Source organism: Thermobia domestica, chromosome 3 (genome assembly GCF_964235325.1).
Source record: "Thermobia domestica chromosome 3, izTheDome1.hap1.1, whole genome shotgun sequence".
NCBI classification, from domain to species: Eukaryota; Metazoa; Arthropoda; class Insecta; order Zygentoma; family Lepismatidae; genus Thermobia; species Thermobia domestica.
Window position 1 is genome coordinate 14,302,258 of NC_137456.1, and position 21,545 is coordinate 14,323,802.

The following is a 21,545-nucleotide window of genomic DNA, read 5'->3' on the forward strand; positions in this document are numbered from 1 at the left end:
AAGGCGAAACCATCACTGTGGGTCGTTGTAATGCTGAGCGAGTCTTTAAAACTTCAATCAACGTTGGACGTCTTCAGGAGACCTTCTCTTCAGCCATACTACTATACAGAGTTTCAGCAGATTAAATCCATATTCTTCAGTTGTTTGTGTTTAATTAATTCAATTGAATTTTGTTGCGTTCAATGACCATTTACATTATCTGATTGCCATATGGTATAGAACATATCAATGATGTGATTATACAAATATATATTCATATTATACTAAAAAACATAACTACTTTTACAATATTTCCTAGATGATAGGAAAACATAAAATATTGTGCCTTATATAGAAGATACAGCTTTTTACAAAATAGAAAAACATAATATGCACGAAAAAATACGTTTACGATTTAGCACAACCTAGATCAGTTTACAAGTATTCCACCATACTGTAAAAGCAATGGTTTAGCAACAGAGAACGTACTGACTTGTTGAAACTTTCGTGTTTGGTAAGAGACTTAATTTGATTAGACAATGAGTTAAAAAGCTGTACACATTTGTATGCAATTGTTTTTAAAAACAAGAAGAATTTGAAGATATGACTTCGTTCTCGTATTATATCCATGTTTATCTGAATTCTTTTTGTACACTTCTTGTTTCTTGTGGACCAAAAGTAATGTTTCGTATGTATACAAGGAAGGAAGTGGAAGAATATTTAGGTCTTTGAATAGCGTTCTGTAAGAAGTATAATATGAAGTATTAGTGATTATTCTTATCACTTTCTTTTGCAGTATAAAAACTTTCTTAAATTCAATGGATGAACCTCGTATCTGATTTTGCTGTGAAATAGTGCATGATAAGCTGTTAGTACTACTTTTATGCTTAAAATAATAACAAGTGACCTTATTAGAAAAATTACAGAGGATAATTCATGAGATAATTTTGCAATATGTTGAGACCAGGACAAATTATTATCTATCAGAAGACCAAGAAACTGGACTGTTTCGGCTGGCTTCGTTATTTTTTCGTCTATTTGAAGTACTGGATATGATGTTAATTTAGCGTGCTTAGAATAAAGGTATAAGCAGGATGTTTCGTCAGAGTGTAGAAATAGTTTGTTGTTTACAAACCAGGAAACTATCTGTGACATAATGCTTCATGTAATGACGTAAATAATGATTGTAATGCAATTATGATTGAACGTGACGAGTGCTGAAAGAGAAGTTTAACTGAAGATTTGCATTTCTTTTGTTTTAGGCTGCTCGTCCTGACAGTAAAGAATGAAACCTTACCAAGTGAGTTTGAAGATACCGATGGTCATCCGGGATGTATAGAGCTAGTTGATCCACTAGCTGTACCTGAAGTGAAACCCGAACCTTCAATGTCTTGTGAAGCAGTTGAAGTAACGAATGAAGATTTGTCCAAAGAGCACGTTGAGAGTTTCTCACAGTCATTGCCTGCAGATGATATTGGTAATAATCAACAAAACTGCGAGTCAGAAAATCTGCCGGTAGATGCTTATACTACTAATACCAATAAACCTAATCGTAGATCAAGAAGGAAAAGTTCGAAATGTGGTAAACGAATGTCAAGAAAGAGGAAATCTAGTGAGCGAACACACATCGAAATGGAAAACTGTTTGAATGGAGCCAAAAATGTAAATCCGTTGGAAATTACTAAAAAATTGTGGGGGAACCGAGACAAGTTAATAATGGGAAAACACAAACTTAGATCTTGTAAAATGTCAGAAAATACTTCTTTTGTGACCAGTAATTCCGATACCGTACTAAAGAAGTACGCAAAATGTATTACAAAATGTTCAGTAATTCTTACAGATTGTTCGAGAATACTTCACGAAAGGAAAAGTGTGAAGTTAAATTTCAACAACCAAACTTTGCAAGCAAAGAGGAATTCGAATATAAGAGTCAAACGTTTGAATTTTCGGAATTCGTTAGAGGCTCAATCCAAAAATCTAAATAGAAACCGACAATTTGATTTTTTGTGTTCCTTGTGTGGAAAAAAGTTCCCATATTTATCCGTTTTAAATGTTCATTTGAATGTTTTCCACAAAAAGAAGCATGTCGAAGCTATTAATGCCAATCATTATTTCTGTTATGAATGTAATGACACTTTTCCAAGTTTATTCAAGTTTGTTCAGCACTTTAAATTACATTAATATCTTTTGATTTTATACATTGGATTATCTGAGTGATTTTATTGTACAATCTTATGTATAGTATTTATTTATACGTGTGTTTATAATTGTGTTTCGAAATATTTCGGGAAGTCTCTTTAGTGCTTATTCAGGAATTCTAGAGACGGTTTGTTAGTAAAGTAAGAAATTCGACAATCAAATGTCGTAATGTTTGAGAAGTGAAGATTTTAATCTAGTATAATTAAATTGCACTCCTTTTTAGTAACGAAATATCGAAAATATTCCAAATTGTTTATATAGTTGGGCGCATGTTTATAACGTATTTAAGATGTTTTAAAGTATTTATTTGGAGAGAATTTCAATCTAATAATATACTGCATCTTAATTTTTTTTTTTTTTAAATATTGTGTTCAGTAATTTTAGTCAGATTTTAATTGTATGTATTATAAGTACATTTCCATTTTGTACAACAGTATGAGAGTGAATGTGTGATTTTACGATATAATTCAGAAAGAAATAGATTCACGTCGATTAGTCAAGGTATGACTTCCAAATCCTAATGTACTTGCACACATGAATAATAATGACATATTTCATATGAATAGTAGCACTCGACGTTTCCAGTGATTTTTATTGTTTCTCATCTATTAAATTTCTCCTCTTTCTTCCCCGCTCTTTATCTTTTTGAAGCTTTCTTTACCCTATTTGTATGGTTGATTGTCCATCCGCTTTTTCATTTATTTTAGGACCCTCAGTAGAGCGTTCGCCTTTGGTAAAGAAAATTTGTAGATTCGATTGCAGACGATATAAGATTTTAGTGACAACATAAGTCTGTAGTTGGGCCGCGGTGGCTCAGTGATAGAGCGTTCACCTCTGGTGCATGGGGTCCTTGGTTCGATCCCAGCTCGTACCAAGTGAGATTTGTGGTGGACAAATACCGTGTGTGTGGGTTTTCTCAGTGTTATCCCATTTCCTTCCACTTTATTCATTTCACCATTTCATTCGTTTCTCATCATCACCATCTCCTTTAGCCTAACCGGCATAACCCTGGGACGTAAAACTCACATTTTTTGTTTGTTTGTTTGTTCATGTTCGTCAACGTCAGGGCCATACAAAACCTAGACTATAGTGTAATATGTGTTTGAGCTGCATGCAATTTCCACTAGCACTCGAATCAGTAATATTCCATTTTAAACATATATTTCACCAACTTACGCGCGGTAAACTGAAAGAAATTGTACCCTGATTGGTTGGTTGACTACGAAGTTATTGAAGGAGAATATGTTTCAGATAGGTATGCACTTTTGCTAGCGAGTGTACATGTTCAAAATGAAAGAAAGAGGTTTTATGTTACCTCTTTTTGATTTTTTTTTTAAATTAATGGCCCTTGACTGTAAATGAGATTCATATTACGGTAAATACTGTGTAAAGTAATGGAAATCGTTGTTTGTAAAGTTATTTTTCAATTATAAATAAAAATAGTTGTAGATGTTGAATTTTTTCCTACCTTTCGAGTTTAAAATATTGTACAAGCAAGTAGAAAAGGTGAAATTAACTAGATTCATTAAAAAATGAGAAGTTGCTACCTTAAAAATATGCTTATAGAGCAGATATTGTTAATATTATGTTGGAAGGCCATATTTGGAAATGCAGATTTCTTTAGCGGAGCCAACAATTGCCAATATAAATGAGTGTATCAGACATAAGAAGTGTATTCGGTGCTTCCCTGTTAACTATACGTAGATCTGTCAGTTTACACTGCCAAAATAATTGAATATAATAAATCCAGTGCATACGTGGCTTTTCTGTTCGTTTGTACCCAATTGATTCGTACACGTTATCTCGCATTCGATTCTAGACCCTAATAGTTGCATAGAAGTTTCAGTAAGGAAATTGGGGTGACACTTCAATTTAGAAGAAGAAAAGCTCTGGCCTTGAAAACACAAATACTGAAGTTCGGAGGTGATATGCTAATGACACGTTATTTAAACTCTGTTCGGCGTAAGCTCTAAACTGTGATAAACAAAGCCACGTGAAACTAAATCTCGCTGATTTGCTGTTGGCCTACCGATGCTCGTACTCCTCCGCAAAATAGTTCATATGATTTGATTATTACTTTCACTATGAAGCTCCATATAAAACTACTTCATTATTATAAATGACAAAAATATAATACGGATTATCTAATAATACTGCAATCGAGTGTGGTTAATGAAACAATAGAAATAAACACTAAGCATGCGCAGTAATTATGGCGCCAATTCAACTGTGGAGGTGTGTTCTGCTTTTGCGTCTGAAAGATGTCTCACATGAATCCCGGTTCCGCGAATGTTGTGGTGAAGCACCAACAAGAGAAACCTTCCCTCACTAAGTAACAATTGTTTACCAGATAAATTTAAACTTTTTTAGAAAAATCTTAAAAGTCTTTTTCTTTCTTTTTTGCTGCTGTCCTAAGTATCTGGACAACACGAGACAGTATTGTCAAAATGCACGTGTATAATTTGCTCCTCTCCCTGGGCAGTGGGAGTGATAGATCACTAGCCAATCGTATTTGTGACGAGCGGAAGGATACAAATATTTTGTTTATTGGAGTTTAGAGCTTACGCTGAACAAGGAATAGTTGAAGATGGACTTTCTTCCCAACTGTTTTATGGATATAAAATAGATTGAAATAATTATCGAAGAATATCTCTACTACCAACCTCTCGGAAAACATTATGTGCCTTTAACACGTGTGTACATGAAATAATTCGGAAACTTCAGGCTGGTACCAGATGTAATAGCCTAATATTGAACCAGGTATTCTATGAAGGGCATTCAATAAAAGGATTAATTTTTGAGCGTGGAACTGTCAACATTAATGAAATTACTTGTGCCCTGGAGTATGCTCTAGTATTTATTTTGTGCCTGCAAGAGAGGTGTAATTTTGAGGGTGGAATTGTCGTACGTATCAGTAATGTTGTTGAGTTTGAGTTTAACGTCTCTTTCAGCAGCGAGGCTATATGAGATGTGGACCTACTGATTCACGTGGAATCCGAACCACATGAACTTAACGCCGGGAATCGAACCCGGGTCTCTCACGCCAAAGGCGCGTACGCTAACTGCGTAGCCACGAAGAAGGTCGTACCTCCCAGTAAGTTGAATGGGGTGCCGTAATAGAAAATCCCGTTAAATATGAGTTGACATATCTGAACTGATTTTTCAACGCGAAAGAACAGAATGCAGTTGACATCCGTCGAGAATACCGTTTACGGGACCAATAGTGATGAGTGAAAGAAAGGTAAGGCAGTGATTCCATACTTTTCAGGAAGGTCGTTCAAATTTTCATGATGACGAGCAAAGTACCAAGGCTAGTGTTTAGACGGACAACCTTGTGCAACATATTCATAAGAAAGTGCGATCCAACTGACTGTTTCTCTATCACTGAACTGATTGAGGGTTTACAGAAGTATTTGTTAAAACAGTGCAACGAGTTGTAAGTGACGGTGTAGATTATTGCGAAATGGGAGCCAAAAATATTGACAAACGCTCACAAAAATCAGAAAGTAAAATGAAAGCTGGACGTGAATTTTTGGCCCACTGGAGAAAAGATGGAGATAACGTGTTATTTTAGTTATTGTCTGGACACGGAACCTGGATATCTTACGTCACTGATGAGTCGACGCAGCAATCAATGCAATGGTGTTACTCGGTTTCCCGAAACGAAAGAAATTCAAGCAGACACCGTTAAGTCGCAAAATCATGACAACTGTGTTTTGAAAATAAAAAGGTGTAGTCCTCGTGAACTTCTTGAAACCGGGACGAACAATCACATCATATGTGTATTGCCAAATACTAATCTGCAGCGTGCTATCTAAAACGAATGAAGAGGAATGTTAAGAATCTGAAATTATTCTTATTCATGACAAATCCCACCCGTATTGTTGTGACAATTCCATTGGGAACTTTGTAATCACCTATACAGTCCCGACGTCGACTCTAGTGATTTTTTTCCCCTTCACCTGAAATGAAGGCGTATTTCGCAACGTTTCGATTTCATTTATTTGCCTTTTTCATTAGCTTACTACAAAACACGAGAAATTTTCATGTAAGCATTGCAGTTCTCAATAAAATAGGCCTACATACAATATTGTCAGGTAACAACGTATACATTATATTAGAACGTGTACATATGCATCTTCCTAAAATACAAAACCATACAATAAGAGATATCAAGTATGTAAAGATGATCACTTACATCGTAATTAGGTAACCGTTTGTACAGTCCGCAGCAGAAAAACTGCAACATGACCATGTGTGAAACTACGCCTAACAGCCCAGGGAATCAACATAACGTCTAAGTGACACGAATCACGTCAAGAGAAACCTCGGCGTCCTCCCCTGCACACTTATTTTGGAGCAAAAGACTTCATCGTTTCACAATAAACTTACATGCTCATGTTGCAGGTTTTTGCTGCTGATTGTACCACACCTGGCGTGTACTCAGGAGTGAGTATTTCTTATCAATTCTTCAGTTAATGAATCATTTAAATATTCCTTAATAGTACGTATAATAGCATTTTACATAAAATAGGTTAAATAACTTCTTACAGAAAACGGTAACATTAGTCATATTCTTCCAGTACATAAGAAATTTATTATATAACTAACACAATTCATATACACGGTTTTACTCATATTAGCATATTTTTGATGCATCACAAATATGTCACTACCTTGTCTTGTATTATTATGAACATTTTTAAAGTAAAAAAGATGCCTGTTTTGTCACAGTAAAAAGAATACATTTATAACTGAATAAACTGGGAAGTGTTGACGTTTTTGTCTCTATGAAAACTTTTTTACATGTCGATTTTGCAGGTAATTCAAAAATTATTTTAATTGCTTTCTTTTGCAATCGGGACTGCTTAAACTAGTTTCAACAATTTTTCAGTGTGTTATTGCGAAGCTAACTAATTCTGTGGCGTATGGAACCTGGAGGTTTAATGCTGTATTCACAAAAGCTCGCCATTGACTTTTATCCTTAGCTAACTGGATCCAGTTTCTACTTTGGATTCCTATTTCCGCGAGATCTATCTTAATATTGTCCTACCATCTGCGCCTAGGTTTTCCTAATGGTCGTTTTCCGATTGGACTTCCAGTTAAAACTTTGAAAGCGTTCCTACTTTCTTCCATTCTGGTTACATGACCTGCCCACCGGAGTCTTCTAGATTTAAAGACCCTAACGACGTTTGGTGAACCGTATAAATTATGAAGTTTCCGCCATTCCCGATTCCTCTTGGGTTCGAATATTCGTCTCAGTATTTTGTTTTCAGATACTTTCAGTCTATGTTCTTCCCTCAGAGTAAGTGACCATGTTTCGCAACCATACAGAACAACAGGCATGATTATCGCTCTATATATTTTAAGCTTTAAATTCCTCGACAGAATTTGCCACGACAAGAGATTTTTGAACCGAATAGTAACACAAATTCCCTGCTTTTAGTCGACATTTAATTTCTTCGTGAATATGATTTTAGTCTGTTAGTATCAATCCTAGGATATCTGAAAGTATCCACTTTATCAAAAGTGCTATTTGATTCCGAAGCTAATTAGTGAATTAAACTTGATATAAAGAAAGCTAAGAAGTTCTTCTCTCTACACAGTGCCTTGAAGTTTGTATAAGGAATAAAAAACACTACTTAGCTTGTTTAAAGTGGAGTTATGAGCAGACCATGAAAGATCATCACTTATGGTTACACCTATAAACTTCGTTATGCAAGAATATTGGAGTAAATGAGAAGATATTTTTATTGTAGGTGATATACATTGTTTCCCTGGAAAATGAAAATGTAAGAGAATCCATTGATCATGATTTATACTTAATCTATTCGGTGTTAACCACTTTACTAATTTGTCGGTGGAACTGGCGAATTTCCTTTCAAATTTTATTAATTTTCCTAATATAATCATAGTGATATATTGTTGTATATACGCTGATGTATCACCAGCGTATAGAATACATTTATTCTAATAAGTCATCCCCGGCCAAATAAGTTTGTGGTGGAGAACATCGTGTCCGTACGTTTTCCCGCACACTCCTGTTTCCTCCCACTTTCTCATTCTACCAATTCGTCCATCATCATTCATTTGGCTTAACCACCGTCTCACTTAGTCTAAAGGATATAATCGTGGGACGTTAAACTGAAATATTTATTTTTTCTAACAATTCATTTATATAAAATATATCAAGAAGAGAATAGGATGCAAAATGGAACCTTGGGGAACGCCTGTGATTACAGTTGATAAAGAAGAACAACAAGTTGTTCGAACCTCATCTGCAACTAATTTTGATAGTTGTATCGCTTGTCGTCTACTGGATAAATAAGTAAGAGAGAAGCCAATTGTGAGCTGCACCTCTAATACCATAAGCATACAGCGTACGTAAAATGATCAATGCTATCAAAAGCTTTGGACAAGTCAATAAATAGCCCAAGAACATACTTTTTAAAACAAAAAAAAAAAAAAAAAAAATCAAGAGCCATACTAGACATGAAATCAAACAAGCCTGTTTCAATACTTTTCTTATTTTAGAAGCCATTTTATGATAGTGATAGTAAATTACACGACTTCAAAAAATGGCAAGAGTCGTGGCTTTATGACATATTCAAAAATTTTTGAAAACGTGGAGAGAATGAAGACTGGGCGATAATTTCTTATATTATGCATACTGTCCTTTTTATGGAGACGAATTATTTTTGCCATTTTTAACATTGATGGAAAGTACTCTGTTTCAAGAGATAGTTTTACTAAATAACAGACGTAATTTACAATGAAAGAAAAACAAAAGTTAATAACAGTCGCCAGGACTTTTTCAGAACTTGAAGATTCCGAGTTAGACATTCTGCTCAGTATTCTCCGTAACTCGTTTACTGTCACTGGAATTTAAAAGAAAGTATGTGAGCGTATTGGAATTTTCAGCGAGTTATAACTCGCTTGCGTGGTGTTACGTAATGATACACAATCTAGAAAATAGTGATCCAAGATATCTGCAATCCGTTTAAGGCTTTAATAATGTCGTCCCCAACTTTAACATACTCAAAATCGCCCTTTTTGTTGGTTTTTCCATCATTTCAAATTTTTCCACATAGTTTTAGCTTCATTAATAGATTTAAGTACAGTGGAACTATTAGATATTAATTTAGCTCTTTTAATTATTCTTCTGTATGTTTCGCTGCACTTAAAAATATTATTCCGAACCCTGTTAGAAAGTGATGTATTTATTTTGAGTAATCTATTATATCTAAATTTCAGAAATTTTAATACCTGTAGTTAACCTCGGTTTAGTGGACGACATCCGGATTCTACGAATAACTTTTGAAAAAGCCATATTGAAATAGTGTAAGAAAGTTTCGAAGAAGTATTTAAACTTACGTTCAGTGTTAGACGTGTTGTATATGCTGTTCCAAACTTCGTGAAACAGCAAGAAATTAAAATATCTCATATTATGAAGAGAATTCTCTTTGTAATTGTATATACTTTAGACAAAAGAACGGTGGTATTGTTTAAAGTAATTTTTAAAATAATCGCATTATGATCACAGAACCCGGGATCAAATTCACTTGTGAATTTGACTGTGAAGCTGTAGCCATTAATTTGCCTATTGTTAATCTTTATATTATATATATTTATAGGTCGGCATCCGGTATTTACCTCGAGATTATAGGCAAATTGGTTTGTATTAATGATGGACTGATCTAGAGTGCTTTTATTATGACGCGTCGGTACAGTCACTAGCGCATGGGGATTGTACACATCCAATAAATCGCGTAGATTGGATTTCATTTTTGCTTCCAGTAACCAATGTACATGAACATCACCCCAGATGACTATTTTTTCTTACGAAATCCAAGAGACTTTCTAATTTCTTTAAGAAAACAGTAAATATACCGGATGCCAACCTATAAATATATATAATACAAAGGTTAACAATGGGCAAATTAAAGGCTACAGCTTCAAAGTCAAATTCACAAGCGAATTTCCTAATATCTATTTCAGATGTTTTTATACTAGTGTGTACAAAGATACATACACTCCCACGTTCGTGTGAGATACGAGAAAAATTAGTGAAGAGGTTAAAATTTTCAAAATGTACCTTCTTAATAAGCATGGGCACCCAAAGGGTGGGCCCGCCCCCTGGTTCACGTAAATGTATTAAACGTAATATATCAACAAGGGAGAGGAGCCACTCTAGAAAATTTTCTTCAGGCGTCCATGCTAATAATTGTATCTTTACCCTCTGTTCCCCAAGACAAATCGTACATTCTTTCAAATCATCAGCTAAGTTTATTGTGGGTCCCTTGTACATTCTAATGATTTCTTTTATTGTATTAGCTATCTTGAATTCAAATTTTTCGTCTCGTGCGCTTAAAAAAAATGTATTTTCTACTTCACTTTTTCCGGCTATATATGATACTGTAACATTTTCATTGCGAAGATATGCAAGGAAGAAAATGAGAGGAATGGGATCCCTATCCCTGTTCTGCATTTTAATCATATTGCTTAAATTTGTACATATAAGGGTTGTTAACAAAAGTTCTAAGCCTCTATAGGAATAGACCCGCAGAGTGTTTGTGGGTGATGTTACTGTTCAACACAGTGACAACGCCAGCTTTAAGTTCTTAGGGGGGAAAAGGAGGGGCAGATACATTTTCGGGGGGCGGCTATAATCCACACCAAAAATGACATTTATTATGTTTGATTTACTTTACAATACATTGTGTATTTCGTTGTTGTTTTTATATTAGATCTATATGATAAATTTATTTCAAGTAAAATTTGTAACTAAGAAATAAGTAACGTCTGCACCTGAAATATTTTTCAATGCAGCGTTTCAAACCTAAACATGAATTACTTTCGCGTATGCTACAAGTAACACATTTGTCTAATAATATATATGCTATGTGATCAAAATTATCCGGACACTCCCAAAAACATACGTTTTTCATATTAGGTGCATTGTGCTGCCGCCTACTGCCAGGTACTCATCAGCGACCTCAGTAGTCATTAGACATCGTGAGATAGCAGAATGGGGCGCTCCGCGGAACTCACGGACTTGGAACGTGGTCAGGTGACTGTGTGTCACCTGTGTCAGAAGTTTGTACGCGAGATTTCCACACTCCTAAACATCCCTAGGTCTACTGTTTGATGTAATAGTGAAGTGGGAACTGAAGGGATACGTACAGCAGAAAAGCATACAGGCCGACCTCGTGTGTTGACTGACAGAGACCGCCGACAGTTGAAGAGGAACGTAAAGTGTAATAGGCAGACATCTATCCAGACCATAACACAGGAATTCCAAACTGCATCAGAATCCACGCCAAGTACTATGACAGTTAGGCGTGAGGTGAGAAAACTTGGATTTTATGGTCGAGCGGCTGCTCATAAGCCACACATCACGCAGGTAAATGCCAAACGACGCCTCGCTTCGTGTAAGGAGCGTAAACATTGGACGATTGAACAGTGGGAAAACGTTGTGTGGAGCGACGAATTACGGTACACAATGTGGCGATCCGATGGCAGGGTGTGGGTATGGCGAATGCCCAATGAACGTCATCTGTCAGCGTGTGTAGTGCCAACAGTAAAATTGGGAGGTGGTGGTGTTACGGTGTGGCCGTGTTTCTCTTGGAGGGGGCTTGCACCCCTTGTTGTTTTGTGTGGTACTCTCACAGCGCAGACCTACATTGATGTTTTAAGCACCTTCTTGCTTCCCATTGTTGAAGAGCAATTCGGGGATGGCGATTGAATCTTTCAACATGATCGAGCACCTGTTCATAATGCACAGCCTGTGGCGGAGTGGTTACACGACCATAACATCCCTGTAATGGACTGGCCTGCACAGGGTCCTGACTTGAATCGTATAGAACACCTTTGGGATGTTTCGGAACGCCGACTTCGTGCCAGGCCTCACCGATCTACATCGATACCTCTCCTCAGTTCAGCATTCCGTGAAGAATGGGTTGCCATTCCCCAACAAACGTTCCAGCTCCTGATTGAAAGTATGCCTGCGAGAGTGGAAACTGTCATCAAGGCTAAGGGTGGGCCAACACCATATTGAATTCCAGAAGTACCGATGAAGGGCGCCACGAACTTGTAAGTCATTTTCGGCCAGATATATATATATATATATATATAATTTACGAGGGGCTGCTGCTGAAAATCTCGTCCAACCCAGAAGGAATGTAGGTACTAGGTACAAAGATGAAACACGTATTAATATGAATACAAATTTTCATATTAATAATAAAATTCTTATTGCTTTCTCAGGCCTCTGAAGTGATTATGTGTGCCCAAACAGCGAATTTCACGGACATCCAGATCACAACTGTTATAACGTTTTTGTCGAAAAAGTGTAAAAAGCTTTTTCAGGCCAGCCACTCTGAATGATGTTTTCCTGGGTTTTCCTCATTGCTACTAGGCAAATGCCAGGGTGGTACCTAACTTATAGGTCCTAGGCTGCTTCCTTCCTTCCCTTTCCCCGGATTGTGTGCTTGCCGAGGGAGTCATCCCTCAAAACGTGACGGGCTAAATAGCCTTAGATATCGAAAGCCCTGAAATCTAAATCCTAAATCCTCCCTTTGTTCCACCAAGGATAGTCACCGAAGTAAATTAATAAGGAAATGAATGAGACACTACGATACTCTCCTCCGTTAAATACAGTGGTGAAGAAGTGAGTGGCTTAATTTAAACGTGACGATTTCTCAACAAATTATGCTTTACATCCAGAATGACTAAAAGCAGTGACTGTTCCCGAAATCATGAATGCAATTTGTGACATTATTCTTTAAAATTGCAGCATTTCAACCAGTGGTGGATATAGCCCGGGGCGCCTAGGACACCCCAGTTTTTAAGTGACAAAAATAATTTAAGGTATTGTTTATATACTTTTAAAGGGCATAGTAAACTCACGATATACTTATTATAGTCTGAGGTCTGGCTGCAACCCCCTTTCATAGTTTTTACCGTCTCAGCAAAACTTGTGTCAGAGATTGTGGTCATTTCTTTGGAACGCGTCGGTAGCATAGTTCAGAATGGCTTGGGTATGTGCAAGTTCTCGGTATAATGGGGCCCCAAAAAATCTGTCAGGAAAATAAAAGAGTGACGGCATTAAGAGAAGTATTCTTCCAATGTGACCGTAATGCTGATCATTTCGCTCACGAATAGTAACCATGGACGAAATATGGTTGTACCACTATGATCCTGAAACGAAACAACAGTCAATGGAGTAGTAGCACTCATTTCTCACTCGCCCCACGAAGCTCAAGACACAGAAGTAGGTTGAGAAACTGCAACATTCTTCTGGGATAAGTATGGAGTCGTACTCATAGACTACTTCCGCAACGGTCAGATATTTAATCCAGAATCTCTACGTTACTCACAAAACTGAAAGAAAAATGCAAAGTTCAACACAGCGGAAAATGAAAAGAAAGAAATTGTTCCTTCAGGAGAATGCACCTGTCCATCAAGCCCCTGCGAACACAATTGGCATTGCATAATCTAGGACTTCAATGTCTAGATCATCCTTATTCCCCAGATTTAGCTCCGTCTAACTATTGCCTGTACTTATTTCCCAACTTAAATAACACTTGAAAGGATGCCGTTTTAGATCTGATAAGGGTAGTGCTACGAACAGTAGTGCAAGGAAATCTTCATTTTTTTTCTGCAAAAACTGGAGCACTGTATAAGGTAGTATATTGACTCTCGGGGGAAGTGTAGAGGAAGTAAAACTTCACCATTCCACGTGCACTCCTGGGTTGGGCTACGAATTTTTCAGCAGCTCCTCGTACATTTCTAGTCAATATGGTAAACGTCACGTCAGTACTTTGAAACAAAATAAGTAAGGGAGCAGTAGTGCATATCAATTACTAACTAAAGATCAGCACTCTGACAATACTCTTTTTTTTTTTTGGGGGGGGGGGAGCTAAATAAATAATCAATTTAATTCCATACATTTATTATTATTATCATTTGCAGGAAGGGAAAACACAACTCTTTTTATTCCCTTCAAAAACTTAAGTCCTGGTAGTCGCAAATGAAGCTGTTATAAGCCCATCCTCTGAATATTGAAATCCGATAATAATGTTTCAGGAAATAGAAGTATAGATCCCTGCCTCACTCCAGGCTCAAGGTGGACATTGTGAAAGCTGATTGATGCTCTTGATGGTCCACTCCGTATATCATCTTGCAAAAGGATATCAATATATCATTACCATTGTGTATGTGTTTCAATTCTAAACCTGTGACACAATATGAAATAACTAGGTTTGTTTTTCCTCTTTTTGAATAAGCTTGCTTTATAAACGTGTATTGAACAGTGAGACAGTGCAGCCGCGACTGAGTACTAGGTCCATTATCAACGAAAATTTGTTCGTTGTATCTTCAGCAAAGTCTAGAAGCTCGATTAAAACATCTTGCGTTAAAGTAGTTCTTGCAACAGCATATTCAAATTCGATAAGTAGAAACATTTAAATCATAGTACTTTTTGGGCGAGGAAAGTAGGAGAAGGCCGTTCCCAAAATATAGCCTGGAGTGCGAGAGTGTTAATCCGGTCGTACAAAAAATAGGGAAACATTTGTCCACAAAAATACACCGAACTACGTTTCTACTGAATGTAATGAATGAAGTGCTGCCTGATATACATCGGACGACTTGCCAAGAAAACCCAGTTCCACAAAGGGAGGCGTCTGAAGTGTCCATGAATCTCCATTTACTGTCAATAGAACCTTTCATCGCCATTTTGAGGTTGCGCTGTTATCAGAAGGCCCCTTGTGCATCACCAATTGCAGCGCATAGCTGAACGAAAAGACTGAAACGGTATGAATTTCACATAATAGCTGACAAGTGCAACTTGTAGTCACATAAGACATGCATTTATCTGTTAATTTTTACATTTAACTCTTCAACAGTGTTCAAAACTACGACCAATACCTCTCTAAGAAAAGTAAAGAAACGCAGCGACTTTGTCCGCTTTACGAAATGGCTGATAATAGTTGTAGGATTTGAATATGCTAGGACAGGACATATCATTGGAGTGACATCGCTGTTCCAAGCTGGTATAGTGCGTCCAGTAAGAGAACGTCTCTGACAGCTCGCAGTGACATTGCCACTACTCGCGTGTCAAGGTTTTTTTCGGTGCAACTGTAGTGGCAATTTAATTAACGGTATAAGACAGAGTGATCGTGGTTGGTAAAACTGGTATCAAAGTAGGAGCTGCAATGTCCCACCGCATGTGATAAGAAAGTCAGAGACCATCTCTTATTGGCCGTGCTATAGTACAAGAGGAAACAGTGTTCCGGTGGTGTACCTTGTTGCCTTTTTCATATGAATTCACATATTTGGAGTACCCTATCGATATAAACGCGAGATGTTTGTGGAGAAAATTAGAGGAGGTTTAATGGTTGATTGAAACTATGCGGTATTCCCCATATTCTTTGTCTACCTTATGGGGCGTTTACACTTAGTCGATTCAGTTGAATTGACGTCACTTTCAACTTAATCGACCGTGTAAACAGGACTTCAACTTAATCGCTTGTTAATCGAAAGCGACTAATCGACTAGCAACTGAATTGAAAGACGTTCTATTTTCTGTGGTCGATTCTATTTTCTTCTGCTATAACACCGCGAATTGTACCAATTACTTTTTGCTTGGACATCTTTAAAATTGCCAGTCGATTTCGAATCGACCAGAGGAGAGCCAGTCGACAAGCAGCATTCAATTTCGGTTGAAACAATTGAACACATCCATCGATCTGATTCGGCCTAGTTGCTTCGATTTAGTCGCAAATGCAGCGAGTCGATTTAGCCGTGCGACTAAATCGACCAAGTGTAAACGCCCCATTATCAGTCTGATGGATTTTTGTACCAATGCACTCGTAAATCATTGGACTCATTAGGATAGGATTCAGATCTTTTATTTGTATCTCATGAAACTAATGGTTGCTGGAAAGTTTTCTCAACAAATGAAATATTTCTGTTGTAATGATATGGTTTCTGAAACCCTGGAGTTGATTGATTAGTTTTCCAGTATTGATGAGAAAAGTGGCTAATTCAATTTCTTTGTTTAAACTTGCTTCCTAAAGAACAAATACGATGGGAAGTTAAAAAGTAAATAGACTTTCGAGAAAAGGTACATTTATTCTAATGATAGAAAACTAAAACATACATTATTTTTCTACATAATATCCCTTAGCTTCAACGCACTTTTGCCAACGTTTCACAGTTTTATTCCGTAAAAAAAATTTCGTTTGCACCTGTAACCAATTTTGCACCGCATCAGTGACTTCTGCATTGGTTGCAAATCATCTTCCCCTGAGCGCTTCCTTCAATGGTCCAAACTTATGAAAATCTGTTTACCATCACCATACTCTCAACGACTTTCAAATTGTTCTCAGTCGTTGACGTCAATGGCCTGCCCTATCTTTCCTCGTCACATAAAGAAGTTATTCCATGTTTGAAACGCTCTATCCATTGCTTCGCGATCAACAGCTATCACCATACTGCGCTTGCATTCGGCGAATAATTTCCGCATGTTTAAGACCTTCCGCAAACAAAAACCGAATCACTGGGCTCATTTCCTTCTTGGTGCAGATTGACAATGGAGCTGCCATGCTTAATGGTCTACTACATTCCAACGACTAACACAGGAATAAGAGTGACACGTTGCCTAGAAGTGTTGCAGACGATACTAATCAACGACCCGCTCGGGAGAGTAATACTCCCGGAAGTACGTTTTTTTGCGCGCTACCCTAGCCAGCTGTTTTACGCGCTATCCTAGTCAGTTGTTTTAACTTGGTCACAAAATCTATATCATTTAGTACAAGGGGAACAAAACGAGCCTTATATCATGAAGTACAAGGGCAACAAAACGAGCCCTGCGGGGCTTCTAACCCGTTCCTAACTACTACTACTACTTATCTGCACAAAAGTGGGTAAATCACATTTTTGAGTTTTATTTTAATTTAAAAAGTGTTATAAAAATGTAAAAAAAAAAATGTTTAAAAAACTTTCCTCGGGCCGGGTTTGAACTCACGCCAAAATATATTTTTGTTACTAGCATATAGCGCTAGCCCACTCGGCCATGAGGACCGACAATAACAATCGTCTGAATTATGCTATTTGGATTCAAAGTGGCAAGACATAGATAACGCCAACCAATCAGAACTGTTTTTCGTTCTTACTTCCGGGAGCATTATTCTCCTGAGCTAGTCCTCTAATTCAGCGTTGGATACTAGCAGTGTTACCAGACCCTAGTGTGAGAAATTGCGAAAGTCCCTTTACTTTTTGACTGCCCTTGTACACTAGATTAATTGTAAAAGCATGATGTCTTTGAACATTTAAAAAAAAATACTCCAAGGATTGTAAATACTTTTTAATTCTTTAATGGTTATTCTTCTATTCTTTAGACTGGCTCTCGAAACTGAAGTAACAGCTAGTACGTCAACTTTGTTTAAGCAACCGAAGGGCTGCGACTTCTGTTCCTTTGTGTCCGGTGTTAGTAATCCCGAAGAGAATGAAAGCACGTTAAATTCGACTGCTGGTAAGATTCATAAAGCTTCTGGATCTAAAATTCTGTATATCCACCCGAAAAATCTCAGTGAGTGTTCCAAATGTTGTAAAATATTGTATTACACTGAAGCCTTAAAAAAGTATTTCGACGTCGGATATTTGAAAGAAAATGCATGTAGGAAATGTAAAAGTATGGCTGAGTCAACGCTAGATTTTATGCGAACTCTGGAGCCACAATGGAAACCACATTTTGTTTGTGGTGATTGTAGACGTAAAGAGGAAGAACAGAATACGACATCTCCGAACAATACCTTCAGAAAGTATACATGTGAGGAATGCAATTGTAACTTTGGGACAGAGCGTAATTTTATATTCCATAAGGAGAAACACATGCTTGCGGATTTAGCTACTAACACTGATGACCCATACTTACTTGAATTAGTAAATTTACAAGGTGCTCTTTACACTCGACAACGCAGAGCTAAGGGCTTCAGGTGTAAGTTTTGCAGGAAGATCTTTTCCAATAAAGAAATTCTATATATTCACGAAAAATACCATGGTAATGGTGGTGGTGGATTAAAATATGGGAACATCCGAGCAGACAGAGAAAGACGTCTCAAATTTAAATGTAATTGTGGACATAGGTTTGAATTTTTATCAACTTACACGAAACATGTAAATGGGTGTAACGGCTTCGAACTTCAGGATTGCAGGTGTGGAAAACAATTTCGTACTTTGTGTGGTCTGAAAGCGCACGAGAGAAGCTGCTTAAGCACAAAGAATGAATCGTCGTCGAAAAGTATGAAGTAACTCGAACAGTAAAGACACACAAAAAAGCGAAATACGAGTTTATTCGTGGAATCTGTCTTTCCTCGAAATTACCATCTTGTGGTATATATTATAAAGAAGAAAAGCCTTGAATACACTGTGGAAACCGTCAAATTACGTAGTAATATAGTTAACTTCACAACAACTTAACAAGAATATTTTCTTTTTTTAAAATTCTGATTGTGTTAAACATTAATTTTTTTGAGTTGATTTTTGTGTTGATTCTGAACAGATAATCAATCATGTTCAGATATTCATGTTGTATTGTTGTTAATGTTGCAAACAAGTTAAAGATATTGTTTATTTATTTATTTATTTATTTAATAAGAAGAGTAAATTATATGGAAAATCGTGGATTTGATCCTAAAAATCGAATTTTAATTTTAATGTCATGAAATGATGGATTCTTGTAGTACATTTGCAGCTGTACAGCTATACAAAATGTTAATACTGCATGCAGATTGTTTTGTTTCATTCTGTCATTATTTGTTATTTATTTCTCTTAATAAATTGATCATTACGAAATATACAAATTTGTTTACAAAAACTTAAAATTCTTTCTTTTGTAAATAATTCTTGATGTATCATTGCATTCGTCTTGAAATAACTGAGAAAACAGAAATATTACTTTCAAATTTTATATGTATTTACTTAAAATGTATTATTGGCCATTTTTGAACAGGTATAAATTCTTAAATTATTCAATTTAGATCATTTGTAAATATATATTTACAAGGGTGTAGCCAACAGGTTTATCTAGGAGGCGCCTCTCTTTTGTGAGGGGGCAGCTACAATGTACAAAGCAAAAAAGAAAAAGTTACAGCTAGTGATTTTGAGATCTGAAAACGGAAAATTTTATTTTCCGTCCGGAAAACTAAAAACACTGCTTTGTAAGTTTTTTCTTTATAAATATTATGTACCAGATGGTTTTTATTATGTTTGACCAAGAACCACTGCCCCAGACCAAACGTTATACCTTTGTGCATAACTATTTCAATTTAAGCCCTTGTACACAGAACCTATCTACATAAGATTGATGTTTTTTTAATTTCACTTAATTTCTTTAAAACTATTAATTATATGTAAACTTTGTTATTTTAAAATGACTGGAGTGATAATCTTACGATATGTTTTAAAAGCTGGTCATTTTGGGAGTCCAGGAAATCATTTGGGGTCCTGGTCCCTTGCCCCCCCCGTGGCAACACCCCTGTATATTTATGAATATTTATTACTTTTAAATTATGGTTATGACAATACTGTGTTCAATTAATTATCTTAGTTTGATTTATATTTATATTTATGAAGCTCAAATTCCAATGAATTCTTCAGAGTTTAGTTAGTTTGTGAGGAAAAATTAATCATCGTATTTTACAATAAATAAAAAGGACTCTGCTTTTTTATATATATCATAGCTACTGTATTTAATATAAATTGTAGCGGGACATAATATACAAATATATATTCTAGAATATGCAAATTAAAGTTAATAATTATTATAGTGTTACAAAATAATAGTATTACTTATTTTAAAGCCTGAAAAATGTGAATTGCTGTATATTTAAAGCACTTATTTCTTAAATCAAGTCATTTCTTTGTATGCTCAATTGCTCAAGCGTTCAAAATACTGTTGATTATTATGTAAAATACACTATACAAAATAGGTGTACGATTTTTTTCAGGAACTTTTGTTTGTCCAATGAGTAGATTTGGTAGTGAGGTTGATTCATGTAAATCTGTATGTCTTTCTGTAATAATTATGCAAAATTTCGATTAAATATTGTGCCCTGTTGAATCTTAACGCTAAGAATTATTTTATCATACATAAGGGGGTTTAAAAAATATCCATTTATTTAAAAAATAAATGAAGAAATAAATATTTACTTCGAAAAATACTATAAATCGTTAGTCAGTTGTTACACTTTAAAATTACAATGTACGCAAATGTAGGAGATCTTATAGTATGAGTTTTTCATCTTCCTTTTTATGAACAAGTACCAGTTGTTTTATGAAAGTTAAATATTTCATAAAATATATAGTTTTGGTATGATGATATCTGAAGAGTGACATAAAAAGGAATTTAGAATTTTTAACCAGAAACTTACAAATTATTTATTTGTTATAAATAGACATCGAATTTTGATGCACTTAAAATTCATGAAATATGCATACAATTATTCTGCTAAATATGTTAAAATATATGAACTTAATATGCACAGACAATACAATAAAAGAGAGTATTTGCAAACACGGAGCAAAGTTTTGATAAAGTTTTGTACGTGAAATATAACATTGAAAGTGAACTTTGCGTTTCAGAGACTTTAGAATTTACCTTTGTGATATTTACAGTTTGAGATTAAAAGGAACTCTGATATGGAAACACGATCTCTAATTTTTGTTCACGGTTGCCTATTTTAGAATACATTTGCTTTACACGTAATAATATGGGACTAACTTTTCTACATATTAAAAAAAAAACGGTTTTGAAGATTTACTCCTTCCCGTAATTACCCTTACATATCACAAGATGCTTCTCTAGAGTTTTTGGTGTCAGTTTGTGACATTAGTAGTCAGAAAATGATCTCTCAACCAGTCCTTCTTTCAGAAAAAAATGTTCCGGAGGGGGGCACTTCTGGTACTATTTTATTTATTATACTATAGACGTATTACTTTGGTCTCATCCGGGGGACACTCTCAGAGCTCCGGGGGGCAGTGCCCCCCCAAAAAAAAGTGTCTGGAAGAAACACTGCTCTCAACATCAACAGACATTACTAGGTAATATTCACAGAGAGGATCAACTTTAGTAATTATATTTTCAGGCAAGTTGAAATCTAACCCTTGAGGATATTTTCCCATTGCTTCAGTTGTTTTGTAGTTAGAGTTTCTGGCAAGAATATCCATCAACATCTTTTCCAGAACAGTGCTAGAATTTATCAGAAACTAACTGGACTTCGCGCTAAGCTTCATCAACATTAGAGCTCAGCGTTCACTGAGTAACAGTCGTCGCACATCTTATTTTTAAATTGATGTCGACACGA

At 36.0% G+C, this 21,545-nt stretch overlaps 1 protein-coding gene across 2 annotated transcripts in view; it reads left to right on the top strand.

Moving 5' to 3' along the window:
* Window positions 1–20,359, top strand: part of LOC145682421 (uncharacterized) — a 41,724-nt gene extending 21,365 nt beyond the window's left edge. The window contains exon 4 of one of the 2 annotated variants that reach the window (XM_081754051.1): window positions 17,580–20,359. In XM_081754051.1, coding sequence (XP_081610177.1) covers window positions 17,580–18,492 — 913 coding nt within the window. In that variant the 3' untranslated portion in view covers window positions 18,493–20,359. Of the gene's footprint in view, window positions 1–1,241; window positions 3,479–17,579 lie in introns of those variants that run through there. The other variant, XM_081754050.1, reaches the window with a different exon arrangement.
* Window positions 20,360–21,545: the final 1,186 nt, after the last annotated feature.